We start from the raw sequence: 15,919 nt of genomic DNA on the forward strand, positions 1-15,919 counted from the left end.
AGGTTAAATATTCAGAGAAAATGGGACACCGTTATTAGCAAAATCGATCATTTGAGTTTTATATAATCTTGAATTGCCTTAAAGGTTTCCTCATAGGCAAGAAAATTCTAGATGGTTTCTTTCCTTAAAAAGCTCCATGGTATACTCAGCAGAAAGCACCACCCATCTGTTCAGCTAATACATACCCTGTGGCAATGACTCCACCATGTGGAAAAAATGTGCAGCAAAGCCCATTGGTCATAGGAGCAAATGCAATGGGAGTTTTCAGTTCCAGGGCCCAGATCCTGAGGAGTCTGGATGGGGAGAGAGAACATCTGGATATTAGCTGACCCAGGGCCAGACCAAGAGGGCCTTGCTGCCATTACTTGCAAGCACTTGTTCTGAGGCCATGTAAAGAGAGTTCTCTTCGTTACCTGTCATCTGCCACCGTGGCAAGGTACAAGCCTTCCGGAGAGAAGCACACAGATCTCAGTGAGCTAATGTGGACGTCACTGTCATCCATGGCGGGGTCAACCTGGGTGTGGCTGGGAAAGAAACAGGATGGCAGGCCTGGAGTGATGGCTGCTCTCCACCCTCCATCATCACCCTAGGCAGGAAGCCAAACTGCCCTGGCTACAAAAGGGCTCGAGATGCATTGTGTGCCCCTCGTGGAAAAGCTTGGGATTTGCACACTGGGAAAAAAAAGGGTATCTCAGAAGGCTCCAGGTGTCCTGTGGATGAAGGGTTACTAACACTTCCTTGTGCTAATTTGCTTATGCAAAGTAGGTCAGCCCTCACTTTAATGCCACAGTAGAAACTGCAAGTCTTTTTTAGGCTAAGATACATGATAATTATAGGACTGCCTATTATTTGCTTCATAAAACAACAGACACAAAAGGAAAAAGGAGACCAAGTTTGTGAGAACATGAAACTCATTTTGGAAAGCACAGTTTCGATAAGAGGCTCTTTCTGAACTTGTTACTACAGTTATTAGTAAATGGAAATAAAGAGTCATATTGAGGCTTCATAATGCTGATTCCGAAGAAGTACACACAGCCACCTGAATCGGGAGACTGGAAGACACTCAAAGCTACTTGAGAGGGCTTAATTGACAAGGCATCACTAAGAAGCAATGAACCAGGCCAGGCGCAGTGGCTCATGCCTATAATAGCAGTTTGGGAGACTGAGGCGGTGGATCACCTGAGGTCAGGAGTTTGAGACTAGCCTGGCCAACATGGTGAAATCCCATCTCTACTAAAAATACAAAAATTAGCCAGGCCTGGTGGCGCACGCTTGTAGTCCTAGCTACTCGGGAGGCTCAGGCAGCAGAATCGCTTGAACCCGGGAGGTGGAGGTTGCAGTGATCCAAGATTGCGCCACTGCACTCCAGCCTGGGTGACAGAGCGAGACTCTGTCTCAAAAGAAAAAGAGACCCACTGTGCCTTTTTATCCAGCTTGTCCCCTCCCATGTCCCAGATTCTAAAAGAGACATGTCTAATCCCAGGCAGGTTCCTCATCAGTCCCCCCACAAAAAAGTCATAGCAGGGATTCAGTCCTTACTGGAGTGACCTCAGCCTTTCGCCGGTGTAGGGGTCCCACATAATCACATTGGTATCGTAAGAAGCCGTGACAAGCAGGGCAGAGTCGGGGGAGAAGTCACAAGAGACAACACTGCTTTGATGGCCCTCTAGCTTCCGAATTAACGTGTAGGACCTCATGCTCCATAGAAAGACCTGTGGAAAGTAAGAAGTGCCTGGTTAGGGCAGAAGCAAAGTGCTTAGGACTCAAACGGAGGGAGGGAAAGGTACCACCACCAAATCTGCAGGCCCTGCAGCCAGGGCTGATTCTCTATCCCTTTTCTACAGCTCTTCCAGAATGTGTAGTGTAGGTTTAAATAAGGTAACTGGTCTGGATTCTTGAGGATTTAAAACAATGGGCATGCTCAAGGAGCTCACTATAAGAGAGAATAAACCAGATCAGCCTTAGGAAGACCCCTGCTGAAACGCATGTGCAGAGACTTCTGAGTCTGCTTCTGAGTCCTGTTTGCCAATAGGGTAGTAGTATGTGCTGATGAAGACCTGAGCCAAGTGCTATCTTATTCCACTTAAAAATAAAGGTCAGCGGCCAGGCACGATGGCTTATGCCTGTAATCTCAGCACTTTGGGTGGCTGAGGTGGGTGGATCACATGAGGCCAGGAGTTCAAGACCAGCCTGGTCAACATGGCAAAACCCCATCTCTACTGAAAATACAAAAATTAGCCAGGCATGGTGGTGCACGCCTGTAAGCCCAGCTATTTGGGAGGTTGAGGCAGAAGAATCACTTGAGCCTGGTAGGTGGAGGTTGCAGTGACCTGAGATCACTGCACTCCAGCTTGGGCGAAAGAGTAAGACTGTCTCAAATTTCTTTTTTAAAGGGTCAGAAGTGAAATCTGCGGCCACCCCACAAAGTAGTGGCAGGCTGCCAAGGCATTTTACACCCCCCACCTTGTGTATGGAACCATGGAAATCTGTCCCAAGACTGGGCCTCTGACCTAGCTCATCACTTTAAACCTTTGTGAGAAGCATTAAGAGGATTTTATTTTTATTCCTTTAAGAAAACCCTCAGGCCGGGCACGGTGGCTCACGCCTGCAATCCCAGCACTTTGGGAGGCCCAGGCGGGCGGATCACCTGAGGTCAGGAGTTCAAGACCAGCCTGGCTAACATGGTGAAACCTCATTTCTACTAAAAATACAAAAAATTAGCCAGGCGTGGTGTAGCACGCCTATAATCCCAGCTACTCAGGAGGCTGAGGCAGGAGAATCGCTTGAACCTGGGAAGCGGAGGTTGCAGTAAGCCGAGATTGCGTCATTGCACTCCAGCTTGGGCAACAACAGCGAAACTCTGTCTAAAAAAAAAAAAAAGGAAAGAAAAGAAAAGAAAACCCTCCAAACCACAAAAATAAATGATGAACCACCTGGGCTGTACCAAATGGTGAACTCTCAACCTTCCCTTCAGTCACAGCAAGTGGCTCAACGCAACACAAAATTCAAACAGAACTGTTCTCAAATTGTTCTTGGATTTCTAATACCTGTTTGTTTTTTCAATTAACAGGATTTCAGGACAAAGTTCAACAAGTAACTGCACTGACATGATTTGAATGGGAAATCCGAATTAGAGGGATTCAAATTTGATGGTTCAAAGGAAATCTGGATTCACATGTGGGCTGCAACTTTTAAAATCTTAGACTCCAAGAAGAAAAGAAATTTAAAAAGCAATTGTTTTCCCATTTTATAAAGGGAAACAGCCCTCTGATGACAGGAGCAACCTGTTTCCAAATCCCTCCTGTCTTTGGGTTCTTGTTAAAGTGCAAGTCACAAGGGACTTTTGCAGGTGGCGGCCACGGCCCACCAGCATGCCTTCTATTGGGGTGGATTTGCGAACGATTTTGAGAACACTCACACACACCAGGCCACCACTTCAGACCTCCATGTCTCAGTGAATTAAAGCAATAATGCTGGAGACTCACCGACTTCTCTCCAGCTGCAGAGCACAGCATGCTGCAGTCTGGGGAGATGGAACAGCAGTAAACCCACTGCAGGTGGCCCGATAACACTTGAATCTGTTTACCTGGCAGGAAAAAGAAGCAAACAATGAGCCAATCCTCAACAAAGCAGGAAGACTGGAGAACGGGAGAACTGGGGTGGTAACAGCCCCCAGCCCAGTATACCCATCAGCTCCTATCAGCTGGGCCCAAGGGTCCAATTTTTAATTCAGAGTAAGAAATATGACCAGATTTGTCATTTAAACACCTGTAATCTATGAATATGATATTCTAATTCCCCACGGAAACCAGTACCTATGGCTTCAACACAATCTATAAGATCAGTAAGGGTGAAGGGGTACATTGATCACTTTTTTGTTGTTTGTTTCTGAGATGGAGTCTTGCTCTTGCTCTGTCTCCCAGACTAGAATGCAGTGGCGCGATCTCAGCTCACTGCAACCTCTGCCTCCCAAGTTGAAGCGATTCTCCTGCCTCAGCCTCCTGAGTAGTTGGGATTACAGGGATGTGCCACTGCGCCCAGCTCATTTTTGTACTTTTAGTAGAGACAGGGTTTCACCATATTGGCCAGGCTGGTCTCAGACACCTGACCTCAGGTGCTGATCACTTTTTTTATATAATCTTGAATTGCATTAAAGGTTTCCTCATAGGAAACCATATCAAAGGGACCTTTGATAGCAGAGAATGTTCTTTTTAGGCTCCCCAACCACCTCAAGTACCCTGAAGCATCATTCCCAATTTTAAGAGAGTGTTTATCTTCATTTAAACTCTGTAATGGTTTCTCTGTAATCACAAGGATCCTGCTCCAGACTGTCACCCTCCCAGCCTTGCCAGGATGTCCAGATGAGCAGTGGTGTGGAGTCATTAGGGGCACACATTCTAGAGTCAGACAGCTTGGATTTGAATCCTGACTCCCCTGCTAATTCAGCACATAACCCAGGGTGTCTCACACAATCTCTCCAGCTCTTGCTTTAAAAATAAAAAAGCCCATCCATATAGAGGATGGGTGAATAAATGGTGGTATATCTACCCCATTAATGCAGTTGGAATTAGAGATAGATTTTCCATGGGGTACCTACAGTTTAATGAAAAATGCGAGATACAGGGAAAAATCGTGAAGATGTATGATTCTATTTTTGTCAAACAATGACCCAAAAGCCATGAATGCAAACGTGTGTGCACAGGATTATACAAGTAGACAGAAAAATATGGAAGGGTATATACTCCCTAACACAGGGTACCAGGATGCAGGGGAAGAAGGGAGGATGGCAACAGCAGGGAGGGCAAGAGAGAGAATTGGGAAGGAAAGAGCCAAGCAAGAAAGAAGAAAAAATAATTGTTATATGCCTGTACATGGTCATATATATGAATTTATTTAAGTTTATGCGGGTGTATGGATCCACAAAAATTAATATATTTTTTTTTTTTTTTAATTTTTTTGAGACAGAGTCTTATTCTGTTGCCTAGGTGGGAGTGCAATGGCATGATCCCGGCTCACTGCAACCTCTGCCTCCTGGGTTCAAGCGATTCTCCTGCCTCAGCCTCCCGAGTAGCTGGGATTACAGGTACCTGCCACCGTGCCCTGCTAATTTTTATATATTTTTAGTAGAGCCGGAGTGTCACCATGTTGGCTAGGCTGGTCTCGAACTCCTGACCTCGAGTGATCGGCCCGCCTTGGCCTCCCAAAGTGCTTTAATTAATATTTTTTAAAAGTTAGTCATGGTGCCTGTAGTCCCAGCTACTCCGGAGACTGAGGCAGGAGGATCACTGGAGCCCAGGAGGCAGAGGCTACAATAAGCCGAGATCGCAGCATTGCACTCCAGCCCATGCAACACAGTGAGACTCTGTCTCAAAAAATAAAGGTCAATCATGGTTTCTTCAGCTGTCAAATCTCAGGGTGCTGGGAGTACTGAATAAATTAAGGCATGTTAGGTCAGTGGGGCAGCGCCTGGCAGCTGGGAACACAACTTTATCCCCTCCTCTCCTTGAAAAGCTCTCACAATTGGCCTACTCCATCCCACCCACTCTTGGTCACTCTCACTTGGTCTTTCCTTCCAAGTCATCAAGTGATTTCCAGAGCCACTGCATGGACCTTCCTGAGATGGTGGCAAGCTGCCTCAGTACACACATTAAGCCAGCATTTAAAAAGGCACTGCCAGCCGAGCGTGGTACCTCACACCTGTAATCCCAGCACTTTGGGAGGCCGAGGTGGGCGGATCCCTTCAGGTCAGGAGTGCAAGACCAGCCTGACCATGGCAAAACCCCGTCTCTACTAAAAATACGAAAATTAGCCAGGCATGGTGGCACACACCTGGAGGAGGCTCTGTCTCAGAAAAAAAAAAAAGAGGCACTGCCTTGGAGAAGCTGTCCTGATCAGCAGCACATCTTAGACTGTGGGATTACAGGTTCCACAGTACTGGGCAGAAACCACCTAGAGTAGGCCAGGCGCAGTGGCTCACGCCTGTAATCCCAGCACTTTGGGAAGCCCAGGTAGGCAGATCACTTGAGGTCAGGAGTTTGAGACCAGCCTGGCCAACATGGTGAAACCCTGTCTCTACTAAAAATACAAAACATTAGCCAGGTATGGTGGCTTACGCCTGTAGTCCCAGCTACTTGGGAGGCTGAGACACAAGAATCACTTGAACCTGGGAGGCGGAGGTTGCAGTGAGCTGAGATCGTGCCACTGCACTCCAGCCTGGGTGACACAGTGAGACTGCGTCTCAAGAAAAAACAAACAAACAAAACACCTAGAGTTATCTTGGTGATCAGATGCCTTCAGATGAGGATGCATGTGCAGTGCCTTAGTTTGTTTGACAAGTTGCTATGGACTAAATGTGCCTCCCACACATAAAGCCCTAATCCCCAATGTGATGGTATTAGGAGGCGGGGCTTTTGAGAAGTCAATAGGTCATGAGGGTGAAGCCTCGGGAATGGGATTAGTGCCCTTAGAAGAAGAGACATGAAAGAGAGAGATCTCTGCCAGATGAGGATGCAGAGAGAAGGTGGCTGTTTACAAGCCAGGCAGCAGGTGCTCACAGACACCAAAACTACTAGCACTTCGCTCACGGACTCCCCAACCTTCAGAACTGTGAGAAATAAATGTCTGTTGTTTAAGCCACCCAGTCTCTGGCATTGACTAAGATACAAGTTTTCAGGCTCGTTGCTAAAAGAGCAGGAGAAAGGTCCCTCCCATGGCTGTGTGGAGCTGGACAGTCATAGCTTGGGAGAGAGTGCCAGTGCCTTCACACCATGGGGACAAGTGGCCTCTTCATGACCCTCCTTCCAATCCCTCCAGCCCCTGATCCTCTTCATGACCCTTTACCACTGCCTCCTTCCAATCCCTCCAGCCCCTGATCCTCTTCATGACCCTTTACCACTGCCTCCTTCCAATCCCTCCAGCCCCTGAGCCCCATCCAGGGCTGGAGGAATTGAAAAATGGCATTGCAATAAATTCCCCTCTCTTATGTCACTTTTTTTTTTTTTTTTGAGACAGAGTCTTGCTCTGTTGCCCAGGCTGGAGTGCAGTGATGCGATCTCAGCTCACTGCAACTTCTGCCTCCCAGGTTCAAGTGATTCTCCTGCCTCAGCCTCCCGAGTAGCTGGGACTACAGGTGCCCACGACCACGCCCAGCTCATTTTTGTATTTTTTAGTAGAGATGGGGTTTGGCCATGTTGGCCAGGCTGGTCTTGAACTCCTGACCTCAGGTGATCCACCCGCCTCAGCCTCCCAAAGTACTGGGATTACAGGCGTGAGCCACTGTGCCTGGCCTCTTATATCACCTTTCTAGTTAAGGATCAATCCAGAGATGTATGGAATTCCTTATTGGGCCACCCCTGTATATAGTTTGCTCGAGGCAGAATTTCACAAAACCTGATGCCCCGTAGCCTGAGAGAATTATTCTAGGCTTAGAGTCTGCTTCAAAAAGAAAGTCTTTCTTTCTAACAGGAAGCACCCAACAGGGACTTCTAGATCAGTGGTTCTCAACCTGGGGAGACCTTGCCCTTCACAGGACATGGGGACTTTTTTGCTTGTCACAACTGGAGAGGATGCTACTGGCATCAAAAGAGAAGAGACCAGGCACGCTGCTCAGTGTCTTAGAATGCACAGGAGAGCCCACGACAAAGGGTTATCCAGCCCAAAATATCCATAGTGCCGATGAGAAAACCTGTTCTAGATCAAATATTTTTAACAGGGGCAATTCACCCCAAGAGGGTACAAACTAGTTCTTGGTAGCCAAAAAAATCTTAACATTTTTTTACATACAAAGCATAGACATGCATTCAGCACATAAGCAGATATACAATATATCTTCGATATTAAAATAGCCTAAATAGACACACAGTATATGTTTGGTATTAAACTCTAGTTGGTATAGTATTATCTTTGGGGCGGGCAGGGGCGATTAGGAAAAAACTGTCTAAAAGGCTCCTTAAGGGGCAATCACAGAAAAAAACATCAAGAAACACTGTTTTAGATAAAAATGACACTGGTAAAGTGGAGAAAGCAAATACAGTATTTTTGGAGTTGCCAAGTAGTTCCTTCACTTCCCATACCGTGTTTATTCAGGTCCCAGATGCGAAGAGTCTTATCCCGTGACGCGGAGACCAAAATCAAACTGCCACTGGGTGTGAAGCTCAGATCTCTCACGACATCTTGGTGGCCGGAAAGATTCAAAAGCAGGAGCCCTGGCATGGGAGCAGGGGCACTGAGTCAGCCAGAGAGGGGGCACGAGGTGTGCCTGCCACGGCCACACCCCTTGGCCAACATGAGTGGGGCAGGGAGGCGACATAGTCAGAACATGCACCCGAGCCTCCCAGAACCTTGTGCCAGCCAGGAATGACCTACCTGTCTGCACCTCCCAGATCTTGATCTGCCCATCGTTGAGTCCCGTAGCAAGAACCAGGCAAGAGACATCGGGCACTTGGGGGTGGTGGCGTGCCCAGAGCTTCCTGCTGGGTGGGGAAGGCCACGGGCTGAAGGCCAGCCCCCAGACAATCTGACCACAGTCCAGCGTCTTCTCTTTTGGGCTGCCCCGCCCTTTCGTCTCATTTTTGCTACTTCGGCTTTTGGCTTCAAACCCTTTAGGGATGCTGGGAGAAGCAGAGATTTCTTAATGAATCTGCAATTGTTACCAGTCTATCAACTTTTCATCCTGGGACACGTAAGACTTTTGGGGAGTGGAGGGAAGGGTCTGTCACCCAAGCTGGCGTGCAGTGACACAATCATGGCTCACTGCAGCCTCGACCTCCCTGTTCAACTGATCCTCCTGCCTCAGATCCACCAAGTAGCTAGGACAACTGGCATGTGCCATTAGGCTCTGTTAACTTTGTTTGTATTTTTTGTAGGACGGAGTTTTGTCATGTTGCCCAGGCTGGTCTCAAACTCCTAAGCTCAAGTGATCTGCCCACCTTGCCCTCCCAAAGTGCTGGGATTACTGGCATGAGCCACCCCACCTGGCCACATAAGACTTTAAATCCTAGAAACAAGCTGGCCTTTGGTGAAATCTGCTGTGACTTTTCTTTTTGTTTCTTTTTAAGAGTTGATGTAGGCCAGGCCTGGTGGCTGATGCCTGTAATCCCGCACTTTGGGAGGCTAAGGCAGGTGGATCGCCTGAGGTCTAGAATTCGAGACCAGCCTGGCCAACATGGTGAAACCCCATCTCTACTAAAAAAAAAAAAAAAAAAAAAAAAATTAGACGGGCGTAGAGGCGGGTGCCTGTAACCCCAGCTACTTAGGAGGCTGAGGCAGGAGAATCGCTCGAACCCAGTGGGTGGAGGTTGCAGTGAACCAAGACCGCACCATTGCACTCCAGCCTGGGGAACAAAGGCAAAACTCTGTCTCAAAAAAAAAAGAGTTGATGTTAACACAGGCTATACTGGCCATGGCTCAATCTATTTGCAACAGCCCTGCAATGGGGTGACCTGCCTTGTGGGATAACTAAATAACAGATGCTCCAGGGAGTCACATGCTTGCTCAGAAAGTTCTCTCAGGTTTTGATGAGTGGAAGGAAAAAGACACTCAGTTTTTCCCATGAGTAAGAAAGCATACTGCAGGTTTGGAACTAGGGCAGAACTTAGAGGCTAAATATCCACCACTCTCCTGCCTGATGAGTTCCCTTATCACTAGCTTAGAAATCCCCAAGGAGTTGGAAAATAAACTCATCTTGCCAACACCGTTTGTTTGGTACATGTTAATTTCCACCTTCACTCACGATGTTGCAACTGATTAATGAGGCTCCTTCATTTACTTCCTAACTGATGGTAACCCGCACAAGGATCAAACAGCAAGGTAGTCAAGAGAGAAAAGGAATTCACAGGGCTGTGTAGAGGTATCCTGTCCTGGAAGATCTCTTAATCCGACCCTCTCCTACAATTCAACTTACAGTGAAACAGGCCCAGATAAGCTAAAACATGAGGCCCTGGCCACCACTGCGCCCAGGAAACAATGTCTCAAATGCACAAGCACTTGGCCGGCCCTGGGGTTGAGCCTGAAAACATGAAGCTTACTGTTTGCGGTACACAGCACAAAGGTCTCCATGTGACCCTGACCACACTCTGGTTGGTTAAACTGGCGGAAATGGAGATGAGAAAGCTGAACGCCAGGATGAGGTCAGATTTGATTCCATGAGAAATCCTAAACTCAATGCATACGTAGTTGAACATCTTTATGTATTAATTGGTGCGAAAATAATTGCAGTATTTGCAATTACCACCATTACTTTTGCACCAACCCAATATTATAGATGTTCCTGAAAAATTCTAAGTAAATCATATTTTTGTCAATTGTGTGGTGAAATACACAAAAGAATTTTAACTGGCCGGGTGCGCTGGCTCATGCTTGTAATCCCAGCACTTTGGGAGGCCAAGGTGGGCAGATCACGAGGTCAGGAGATCGAGACCACGGTGAAACCCCTTCTCTACTAAAAATACAAAAAATTAGCCGGGCGTGGTGGCGGGTGCCTGTAGTCCCAGCTACTCGGAGAGGCTGAGGCAGGAGAATGGCGTGAACCCGGGAGGCGGAGCTTGCAGTGAGCTGAGATCGCACCACTGCACTCCAGCCTGGGCAACAGAGCAAGACTCCATCTCAAAAAAAAAAAAGAATTTTAACCAAGCTCATTTACAAAATTAGAAGGGAGGGGCCGGGCACGGTGGCTCACACCTGTAATTCCAGCAATTTGGGAGGCTGAGGTGGGTGGATCACCTGAGGTCAGGAGTTCGAGACCAGCCTGACCAATATGGTGAAACCCCATCTCTACTAAAAATACAAAAATTAGCTGGACGTGGTGGCAGGGACCTGGTGGCGCGTGCCTGTAATCCCAGCTACTCAGGAGGCTGATGTCAGAGGATTGCTTGAGCCAGGAGGCGGAGGTTGCACTGAGCCAAGATCACACCACTGCACTCCAGCCTGGGTGACAGAGTCAGACACTGTCTCAAAAAAAAAAAAAAAAAAAAAAGGTCTACACTCTTAGCAATTGTCAAGTGTACATTATTAATAACCACAGTCATCATGCCATACAATAGATCTTCTGAACTTACTCACCCTGCTTAGCTGAAACTTTATACCTTTGATAAATATCTCCCCACTCCCTCTCCCACCCCCGGTAACCACCATTCTACTCTCTGTTTCTATGAGTTAGATATTTTTAGATTCTACATGTAAGTGAGATCATGCAGTATTTGTCTCTGTGTGCCTAGTGCATTTCACTTAGGATAAAGTCCCTCAGGTTCATCCATGTTGTAGCAAATGACAGGATTTTGTTCTTGTCAATAAAGTTTTATTGGAACGCAGCCACAGGCATTTGGTTAGGTATTGTCTGAGGCTGCTTTCACACTGTGACAGCGGAGTTCAACAGTCAAGACAGGGACCTTATGGCCCACAAAGCCTAAACTATTTACTTTATAGAAAAAGTTGGCCAGGTACCATGGCTCACGCCTGTAATCCCAGCACTTTGGGAGGCTGAGGCGGGTGGATCACTTGAGGTCAGGAGTTTGAGACCAGCCTGGCCAACATGGTGATACCCCATCTCTACTAAAAATACAAAAAAACTAGCCAGGCGTGGTGGGGGGTGCCTATACTCCCAGCTACTCGGGAGGCTGAAGCAGGAGAATCACTTGAGCCCAGGAGGCAGAGGTTGCAGTGAACCGAGGTTGCACCACTGCACTCCAGCCTGGATGACAGAGCAAGACTCCATCTCAAAAAAAAGAAAGAAAGAAAGAAAAAATTTGTCAACCTCTGGGTCTAAATCGCCAAATATAGGCTAAAACTTGTTATTCTGGCCAAACAATCTGAATGTGACCATGAATGTCACTTCGATCGGCTGCCTCTCCACAGACTGTCCAGACCTGCCTGGCTCTGGCCCTGGCACTGGCCCCTGAGTTTGTTGTCATGAGAAGCAGCACTTAAGAGGCAGGCTATGGGAAGAGGTTTAAGACAGCTTGGAACCACCAGTTAAATTTGTTTTATTTGTTATAAAATCCTGATTTCTGTATTTGTTTTATTTATTTTGTTTTTTTTTTTTAAGACAGGGTCTCTCTCTGGCACCCAGGCTGCAGTGCAGTGGTGTGACCATAGCTTACAGCAGCCTTGAACTCCAGGGCTCGAGCAGTCCTTCCATCTCAGCCTCCTGAGTAGCTGGGACTACAGGTGCATGCCACCATACCCAGCTAATTTTTTAATTTTTGCAGAGACAGGGTCTCACTATGCTGCCCAGGTTAGTCACTAAATCCTGGCCTCAAGCAATCCACCCCACCTCAGCCTCCCAAAGTGCTGAGATTACAGGCGTGTGACACCAAACCTGGCCCTAATTTCTGTATTTGAATTAAGGAATACACCTGTAGCTACTTTATTCCAAAAGAATTAAGGCATATTTATTATTTCATTTTAATATCCTAAATTTAATTTTTCTAGAAAGAGATACTAAAATCTCCATTTTATGGGTTATTAACTTTCCTGGGGTCACAAAATCAGGGGCAGAACTGGAACTAAGGTCTTAGGTATCCTGGCCTAATGCTCAACAAATACTTTGAGTTTGCTAATGAATCAAGGGATGAGTTACGTGAAAAGCAGGGAGGTCGTACCGTGGGAAAGAGCTGATGAGGCAAGACAGATTCATTGGCAGAATTTAGCTTCACTGAAGTTAAAGTTTCTAAAAACTTTATTTCAAAAAGCAGTATAATTATTTGGTTAATATCAATTATTTGCTCAATATCAAAAGCACTACATGATTTTTAAAAAATGTATAACTACCCTAACTAGAATATAAATGCCCCAAATTCTCTCTTTTAAAATACTTTTAAAATAGCTATTGTTGGCAGGGTGTGGCGGCTATGCCTTTAGGAAGCTGAGGTGGGAGGATCACTTGAGGCAAGGAGTTCAAGGCTGCAGTGAGCTATGATCATGCCACTGTACTCCAGCCTGAGTGACAGAGCAAGACCTTTTCTCTGCCCCCCAAAAAGCCCGATTATTTTAAATTATGAAAATAATAAATAAAAATAGTAGCGAAACATGGGAGAAATGTGAAAATGAGACAAAGTAAAAATTACCTATAATCCTAACACCACCATTCTAAACATCTCACTATAAATTTTTGTGTATATACACAAATGTCTTTTAAAAACAAATCTGATATCATACTGCATACATGGTTTTACAAACTGCTTTTTTTTGTTTTTTTAAGAGACAGTGTCTCACTGTTGCCCAGGCTGGAGTGGCCTGGTATGATCAGAGCTCACTGCAGCCTCTAATTCCTGGGTGCAGGTGATCCTCCCATCTCAGCCTCCTGAGTAGCTAGGACCACATGCACCTGCCACCACGCCAGGCTAATTTTTAAAATTTTTTTGTAGAAACCAAGTCTTGTTATGTTGCCCATGCTGATCTAGAACTCCTAGCCTCAAGTGATCCTCCCACTTCTGCCTCGCAAAGTGCTGGGATTACAGGCGTGAGCCACCGCACCCGGCCATATAGCCTGTTTTTTTTCAATAAGCCTCATACTGCAAACATTTCCTCAGAATACTGTTCTTCAAAATATGTGATTTTGCCAGGTGCAATGGCTCACGCCTGTAATCCCAGCACTTTGGGAGGCCAAGGCAGGTAGATCCCTTGAGGCCAGGAGTCAAAGACCGGCCTGGGCAACATGGTGAAAACTTGTCTCTTCTAAAAATACAAAAAAATTAGCTGAGTGTGGTGGCACACGCCTGTAATCCCAGTTACTCAGGAGGCTGAGGCAGGAGGACCACTTGAATCCAGGAGGCAGAGGTTAAAGTGAGCCGAGATGCGCCACTACACTCTGGCCTGGATGACAGAGCAAGACTCTCTCAAAAAAAAAAAAAAAAAAATGTGATTTTTCTCCAAAACCAGTAACTTCTCACTTAACATATGAAACAATAACACTTTGCTCATTATGTTAAATAATAAATATGAAAAAAATGGTTAATACTCAAATACCTTTTTTCATTTTCCTTAGCTAATAGTGAAAAGATATATTCCTCTATACAAATTTATGTTTTGTTCAGAAATAGGATTTAAATTTGTTTTGTTCAGAAATAGGATTCAGAAAAAAAAAAAATTGTTATTATTTTCATTTACTGATACCAGTAATTAAAGTAAAGGAGCTTTCCCCAACCAACACATGCTCCACACTTGACCCTGAACCACCCACAGTGCCCTTAGGGAGATGCAAGCCCAGGCCCTTCCTTCTACCCGGGAGCAGCTCTAGGTCATGTGACAGAAAAAAGACATATTTATCTATACAAATTTGAAAACAAGAGTGATTTTCAGGAAACTGACAGATCTTCCATGTTGTGCTTTTTAAAAAGAGCAGACTATAGAATTTATAATTCATATAGTAAATTTACTTACATGTCAAGTCTAGAAATGAAGGTGCATCCCTTGTATTTCAGGTAGGGAATTAGTAAACAATGTATGACCTTGGCATTATCATTAAACTGACCACAGAAGAAACTGAAAACTCTGATTAAAAACACATAACAAAATTTGATGGCTGCAAAAATATCATATGGAAATGGTAAAATTTTCGTAACCATCCTCTCATCCCTGGATTTCAAACTGTTTCCAATTTTCTTAATATACAACTAATTTCATGATGAAGATCAGTGTATATAAATAGATGACACCATTTCTGAGATTTTTTTTTTTTTTTTTGAGATGGAATCTCGCTCTGTTACCCAGGCTGGAGTGCAGTGGCGCGATCTCAGCTCACTGCAACCTCCGCCTCCCAGGTTCACGCGATTCTCCTGCCTCAGCCTCCTGAGTAGCTGGGATTACAGGTGCACACCACCACACCTGGCTAACTTTTTGTATTTTTAATAGAGACAGGGTTTCACCATGTTGGCCAGACTAGTCTCAAACTCCTGACCTCAAGTGATCTGCCTGCCTCGGCCTCCCAAAGTGCTGGGATTACAGGCATCAGGTACCGTGCCCAGCCCAGAAGAACATTTTTCAGGTCCTTGATGCATTTTGCCAGGCTTCCTTCCAAAAACTGCACAAATTTATCCCCCTCAACTCTAGCAGCATGCAGAGTACCCATCTCAACAAACTCCTGTCAACATTCCCTCTTATCAAGGCAAGTTTCATATCCAACTTATAAAAACCTTAAATCTAATGTTATTTATAAAAAATGCTTAAAGAAAAATAAATGAGAGCCTCAAGGGCAAGGGCCATGTCTGATTTATCTCACGACTCTCAGTCCCTAACTCAGTGTTACGCAAAGAAACTATGTAACCAAGGCTGGCCAACATAGTAAAACCCCATCTCTACTAAAAATACAAAAAAATTAGCTAGGGGTGGTGGCGCATGCCTGTAATCCCAGCTACTCAGGAGGCTGAGGCAGGAGGGAGGTGGAGGTTGCAGTGAGCCGAGATCACACCATCGCACTCCAGCCCGGGCGACAGAGCGAGACTCCGTCTCAAAAGAAAAAAAAAGAAACAACGCAACCAAGGCTGGCTGAATGAATAAATACAGACATAGAGTTGCCCTGGGACAAATGAAAACATACAGATGCTGGGCCATCTGAATGGGAGCTCACGGCATTCTGACACTGGGGCTTGTCCATCCCAAAGAAAGAAAAACTGGTATCAGAAACTAAACTTGGCCAAGCGCCATGGCTCACGCCTGTAATCCCAGCTACTTGGGAGGCTGAGGTGGGAGGATTTCTTGAGGCCAGGAGTTCAAGACCAGCCTAGGCAAGACCCTGTCTCTACAAAAAATTTAGAAGTTGGCTGGGCATGGTGGCGCGCCTGTAGTATCAGGTACTTGGGAGGCTAGGGCAGGAGGATAGCTTGAGACCAGCAGATTGAGGCTGCAGTGAGCCATGACTGAGCTACTGCACTCAAGCCTGGACAACAGAGCAAGACCCTCTCTCTCTCTCAAAAAAAATAAATGA

At 45.9% G+C, this 15,919-nt stretch overlaps 1 protein-coding gene across 3 annotated transcripts in view; it reads right to left on the reverse strand.

Annotated features, from left to right (window-relative positions):
- Positions 1-15,919, reverse strand: part of WSB2 (WD repeat and SOCS box containing 2) — a 28,373-nt gene that overhangs the window by 1,883 nt on the left and 10,571 nt on the right. For all 3 annotated transcript variants that reach the window (XM_016924334.4, XM_054664676.2, XM_016924333.3), the window contains 6 exons: positions 8,365-8,609; positions 8,073-8,204; positions 3,486-3,586; positions 1,540-1,712; positions 414-524; positions 186-293 (listed from right to left, as the gene is read on the reverse strand). In XM_016924334.4, coding sequence (XP_016779823.1) covers positions 186-293; positions 414-524; positions 1,540-1,712; positions 3,486-3,586; positions 8,073-8,204; positions 8,365-8,609 — 870 coding nt within the window. The remainder of the gene's footprint in view (positions 1-185; positions 294-413; positions 525-1,539; positions 1,713-3,485; positions 3,587-8,072; positions 8,205-8,364; positions 8,610-15,919) is intronic.

The sequence above is a fragment of the Pan troglodytes genome, chromosome 10, assembly GCF_028858775.2.
Source record: "Pan troglodytes isolate AG18354 chromosome 10, NHGRI_mPanTro3-v2.0_pri, whole genome shotgun sequence".
NCBI lineage: Eukaryota > Metazoa > Chordata > Mammalia > Primates > Hominidae > Pan > Pan troglodytes.